This window comes from Ostrea edulis, chromosome 5, assembly GCF_947568905.1.
Source record: "Ostrea edulis chromosome 5, xbOstEdul1.1, whole genome shotgun sequence".
Classification (NCBI taxonomy): Eukaryota; Metazoa; Mollusca; class Bivalvia; order Ostreida; family Ostreidae; genus Ostrea; species Ostrea edulis.
This window is the reverse complement of record NC_079168.1, coordinates 79,195,465-79,201,970: the sequence shown is the minus strand read 5'-3', so window position 1 is coordinate 79,201,970 and position 6,506 is coordinate 79,195,465. Positions and strand designations below refer to the sequence as shown.

Sequence of the window (6,506 nt, the reverse complement as noted above, 5' to 3'; positions counted from 1 at the left end):
AGTCGATAAACCTAGTTTATCAACTGTGAAACTATGTTTAGCTCATTTTTGTGAATTTGGCGTGCCATGAATAATACATGCAAAATATAAACGGTTGTAAAATCGAGAAAGGATGAGGAGATACCGCAGGAGTTACTGGTATACAATTCAATACTTTGAATCTTAAAATAAATAGATATATTTTTATTGATTTGAACATTTCTTGAAATATAAACGTAAGGATGAGAAGCATGCGTTCATGGGTTCTTCTTCCAGTTCTCTTCTTTTTCTAGATTAATAGCTGAGGTGTATACTGCCCCACCATGTATAGAATTATCGATAAAATCAAGGCGAACAGGGTAAGCTTTTCTTCCGAATATATATATATATATATATATATATATATGTTTTTTTTTTTTTTTGAAGTTCTTAATACTTTTGCAATATTATCACTATATGAACTCTGGTCCCCACCCTTAATTACCACACTTCTGAACTGGTGCTTTCAGACCCATGAGATGCAGAAGACATTGCCCTGTGATGTAAAATCTCTGGCCAGTTCTATCAACATAGGGGAGGTCCTGGAAGTCACACAGCCCTCTATCATCGGACGAGGTCTGTCCATACAGCTAACAATGTATATTAATTAGTATTAGGACATTACTTGTTTAGCGTTAGGTGACTTAAATTAGTAAATACATGTATGCGATGTTTAAAAAAGGACAGTTCTTTCCAGAAAAAAATGTCCGCGAATCTTCACATGAAATCGCAGACAATTTCAACTAATGCAAGAACAGTTTCAGTCACCACTGGAGTAAGATATAAAAATGTATTTTATGCAAGACAGATTGTCAAGATCTTAGGAATGTATTTTGTAATTGACCAGGGATATGCCGAGACGAGCCCCTGACGGATTCCGGTAAGAAGCTGCAGCTGATTAAGATGCTGTGTCTCACCGTGTTACCTATCTTGGGGCTGTGGGCGTACACTGTCTATACACTGGCTGATATCATCGAGGCAAAAAACGAAAACGAATCGGCAAGATATTACACACTTCGTTTTAGTTAGTTTCAATCAAATCATTAATTGCTTTTTTTGGTTTGTTAAATGGGAAATGTAGGTCTCAAACATTGCAGAAAAAATGTATAATCCGCGTTATGCATTTTTTTCCTGCAATATTTGCGACCTTTATATCCCATTTAATTAATAACGAAAAAAAAAAAGGACATTTCATCATATATATTTTTTTGTATTTGTTTTCAATATAAATTCTTTCAAGTACGTAAATATAGATATCATTAACGTAACAGCTGAAAATCTTGTGTGCATGTTTGGCAATGATTTCCGTATTTGAACGATGGTAAAGGGAAATAGCCCAAGAAGGATAAACTCTAAACGCATAAAATAAATCATCATAACAAAAACGAATATTATTTTTCTTTATTTGTTTGCAGTTCAAAATGTAGTTCCGGAATATTTATATATTCATACGCGAACAGACGGCACTAAAAAACCGGAACTAACTAGATTGAAATAAAATGTGTCTTCAATGTTGAAAATGAAAAGCGATGGATTTCAACAGAAAATAAGCAGAAGCACACAATGAATGTAAATATTAGGTATTTGAAGAACTGTGTTGAGCTGGAGTTCGTTTTCCAAACACACGTCCTTTTCAGACTCTATAAAATATGGAACGCCAAATTAACATAAACTCAAATAATTGAAGATATCTTCAATTATTTGAAGATATCATCAATTCAATTATTGCTCTCTTTAATTGAATCAATGCGCGCATTAAATCAATTATTGCTCTCATCAAATGAATTAATGCGCGCTTCAATTCAATTATTGCTCTCATCAATTGAATTAATGCGCGCATCAATTGAATTAATGAGAGCAATAATTGATTTAATGCACGCATCAATTCAGTTATTGCTCTCTTCACTTCAATTGGTGTGCGCATTACTTTAGTAGAAATTTGCTCGCAATAATTAATTTAGAGCTCGGTATAAATAATTTGATGATCTCTTTAATTCAACTGACGATATCTTTAAATCATTTACAATGGTTTTGTATAAGGAATTAATGTGCGCATCAATTCTTTTAATTCTAACAATTAAATTAAATATATCATTAATTCAATTGTGGATATGTTGAATTGAAGATATCTTTAATTATATAGTTGCTCTCTCTAAAAGAATTATTGCTATCTTCAAATGAATTAAATATATCATTAATTCAATTGAAGAGAGCAATAATTGAATTAATGCGCGCATTAAATCAACTATTGCTCTCATCAAATGCATTAATGCGCGCATCAATTCAATTATTGCTCTCATCAATTGATTTAATGCGCTCATTATATCAATTATTGCTCTCATCAAATGAATTGTAGCGCGCATCAATTCAATTGTTGATATCATTAATTCATTTAAAGAGATCGTTAATTCAATTAAAGCGCGCATCAATTCAACTGAAGAATTAATGCTATCATCAATTCAATTAATGCGCGCAATAATTCAGAATTGAAGATATCATTAATTATTTGAAGAGATCTTTAATTCAATTGTTGCGCGCATCAAATGAAATGGGGATATCTTCAAATAATTGAAGATATCTTCAATTATTTGAGTTTATGTTAATTTGGCGCTCCATAATAAAATGCATTATCTCCCTCATGCATAGCTCTTATCCTTGGGCGAATTTGGCTCCACTTTTTTGGCACGCTGTTTTTGGCTATATTTAGCTCTAAAACTTCATAGTTATTTCGGATTTCAAACATTTCGGTTGAGCATCACTGAAGAGACATTATTTGTCGAAATGCGCATCTGGTGCATCAAAATTGGTATAAGTTTTACATTATGACCCCTGGGTCGAGGCCTCTGCTGGTGGACTGTTAGTCCCCGAGGGTCTCTACAGCCCAGTAGCTAAGTACTTCGTTACTAGCTTGAAAATACGGATGTATATTTAATTGCTGTTATAAAATTTTGAAATTCATTTCAAAATTAAGGATTATCTCCCTCATGCATAGCTCTTATCCTTGGACGAATTTGGCTCCACTTTATGGCACGCTGTTTTTGGCTATATTTAACTCTAAAACTTCATAGTTATTTCGGATTTCAAACATTTCGGTTGAGCATCACTGAAGAGACATTATTTGTCGAAATGCGCATCTGGTGCATCAATATTGGTACCGTATAAGTTTTACATTGAAAAAAATCTTACGAAACTGACTTGGATTGGAAAATCCGATGTTGGAGTTTCAAATACTTCAAATAATTTTAATTTTAGAACTCCCCATGCATATAGAATCCAAATATAGTGACTAGCGCCGTATCAGGAAGCTCTAATTTCTCATTGTTGTTCTAAACAGACAAGACGGGCTTTGGAATTCAGCGTAGAGTTGGGTAAACTTGTCCACCATCTGCAGAAGGAGCGCGATATGAGTGTGTTGTACCTCAGTGCCTTGGGACCACAGACAAGAACTTTTTTATTGGCCGAGTACATCGAGACTGACCAAGCCATCAGTAAGCTCTCTAGGTGGCCCGGAAACCTGGATGAACTAGAACGAGAAAAATTTGACACCCGCGAAAATTTACAACAGTACCTTTCTCGACGACGTCAAGTTCTAAGTCCAACAAGATACAGTTTACAAGACGAGATAGAATTCTACTCCAGCATCATTGAGGTGGTCATCATTTGGATGTACAATTCTATCAACGAGTCAAAATTCGCCTTGGTTTGGAAGACTTTAGTAGCCTACCAGAAACTGACCAGTGCTAAGGAGGCTGTTGGTGTGGAGAGAGCATTGGGCACCGTGTATTACGCCAACGGAGGCTTTGAAAATCATGCCTATTTCGAGATGTACAATAACAGGGTACATAACTTTCGAGCGTATTACAAGACAGCAAGGAGGTATTCCAAGCGCGTGGTGGACTTGTACACGGTAAACGTGGCGTCTGCCGGCAATAACGTCACGGAAATTATCGACAGTTACAGATTTGAGATCCAGCAACACGTCCAAGGCATCAACAACACGCAGGCAAACCTAGCCAAGGCACGATGGTGGTTTGACAATATGACACTTTATCTGGACACTTTGCTGGACATTCAACAAGACCTCGGTAACGAGATTCTGTTTGTTTTGGACAGCGTATTGGAGGATGCTACCAGAGACTTGGCAGTGAGTGCCATATTTCTGGTGGTTGTCATTCTAATGTGTCCATTGATTATTTTTGTTACGGAAAACCTGACTAGCGTCATTCAGAAGTATGCTTTAACGCTCGTTGACAAAACAAAAGAACTCACTTTAGAGAAAAAAGTAACAGACTCGTTGCTATACCAGATGGTACCCAAACAGGTAGCTGACAAACTGAAAAAGAGCGTTCACATTGATGCCGAATATTTTAAATCTGTGACGATATTTTTCTCCGATATTTGTGGATTCGCTACCATTTCCACCACTTCGTCTCCGATGGATATAGTCCAGCTCCTCAACACTATATACGTCACCATTGACGATCTTTTAGATGATTATGACGTGTATAAGGTGGAGACTATCAACGATTGTTACATGGTGGCTTCCGGTATGTGCACATCAAATTGTAGATTTGATCGAACATTGATTTCAAGATTGTAGTTTAATTTGAGTACTTCTTTTAAGGTTTGCCAAATAGAAACAAAGACAAGCACGCCGGAGAAATCGCAACCTTTGCTTTGGACCTCCTGGCTTTGATGAAACACAAACAATTTACAATTCTTGGAGACAGACGAATAGAGCTAAGAATCGGTGTAAACTCGGGTTTGTATTTAGTTTATCTGAAATGTTGAGTTCAAGGACGTGTTTTAAAGTATTTTCTTAACGGAAACGCTTCTCATAAAGTAGCTAACTTATTTACCGTAAATTCTGAAATAAACACTGTCCATTTTTCCTGGCTTAGGGCCGTGTATGGCGGGTATAGTGGGTTCCATCCTGCCGCGGTACTGTCTGTTTGGCGACACTGTGAACACAGCTTCCCGGATGAAATCTATCAGTTTACGTAAGTAAGAACTAATGAAAACTGTTGGTGAAGTCTGTTATATTCCCAGTGTAGCTTGACATTGAAACTTTTGTTGTGATGACAGCAAACCGGATAAACATCAGTCAGTCTACCTACACAGCTCTGCATAAAATTGGCGGGTTTGTCGTACGGAAGCGAGGCACAGTTCTTGTCAAGGTAATGTAGTTCCAGTCATATTTTCAGCACTCCGAAATGCGAAGAATGTACTGTTAAAACAAAAATAAATTTTAGGGCAAAGGTGAGATGGTCACATATTGGTTGATCGGAAGGAAAAAGTCAGAAGAAGGGGCATCGTTCCATCTCAGCGACACCGAGTCTGTGGATGAGGTGGATGCTCCGAAAGAAGAACTACCAGGAGAGATTACTCAGTTCACAAACCCGCACCTCCGCTCTGCCCTCTCTCTACCACTTCCGGGTCGCCAGGCTGCCATAACATTAAACTACTCTCAGCAGCATGGAAACACACCGCATGAAAGTTCATTGAAAACTGAAGAGAAGACAGAGAAGGAGAAAACCAGCCTGAGGGCACTTATTTCTGAGAAACTTGATAAAGTCGCTCGCGTGCTGCCAAATACTTTCCAACTAACAGAAGAAAATGGAGAGAAGGAAGAAGACAAGTGACAAAATAAGATTGATTTTATTTATATCTTGAAATATGTTTAAAACGATATTTTAAAATACATTTGAATGTTGACGTTTTTATGTTTTTAGCCATATGAATATCAATAAAATAATTTTGGTTTGGTAATGTGTGTTTAAACAGTCGAACAAGGTATAGGTTTTAACGAAATCGAAAAGTAGTGGTGGAATAGTTGGAGTTCATTCCTATAGGATGGCATCACAATGAAGAAGAACGGCCCCTCGGAATAAAATTACCTTTCACCTTCGTCAACTTGGAAAATATGTATACATCCTCAATCACATTCAAAATGACAGCATAAGCATGTAGCAGTTTCAATGGTGTATAGGTAAAAGTTGATGAACGAGTTTTACACGACACTACATTTTCCTCTTTATTGATATCATTTTTAAAAATTTACATCGCAGCACTGTTTAATTTGTAGGCATTCTTAGTCTCGCTTTCCCCAGAATCTCGTTCTCGAGACTTGGCACGATTGAAGCCTTCTATGAAATAGAAAATCAGAGGAATACGTGTACAATAATATACTGCTGTTAAACGGATTATTTTCTTGATAAAAAACAAGACATACTTGCACGAAAAATTCAATATAATCTCTGTATGATATTCGAATAATAGTGTAAAACAAAGATATCTTATTCGAAATAATTTTCTCTTTTTCATTTCGAAATTCATTTGATTCGCTTCTCAAAGCATACATTTTTACAAAATCAAAAACTTTAAATTACATTTTCTGGGATTTGAAGACCTGTTTTGTATGATGTCAAAAAGTAAATATTTCAAAGTCGATCTTTAAAGGGTAGCGAACTAATCATTACATAGTAAGC

General features: G+C 36.3%; 1 protein-coding gene across 1 annotated transcript; it reads left to right on the top strand.

Annotated features, from left to right (window-relative positions):
- Positions 1-302: 302 nt before the first annotated feature.
- Positions 303-5,660, top strand: LOC125648847 (soluble guanylate cyclase 88E-like). The gene is made up of 8 exons (XM_048875842.2): positions 303-338; positions 489-594; positions 866-1,017; positions 3,353-4,565; positions 4,643-4,780; positions 4,920-5,018; positions 5,104-5,195; positions 5,271-5,660. Exons 1-8 carry the CDS (start codon positions 303-305, stop codon positions 5,658-5,660), a joined length of 2,226 nt encoding a protein of 741 aa, XP_048731799.1.
- Positions 5,661-6,506: the final 846 nt, after the last annotated feature.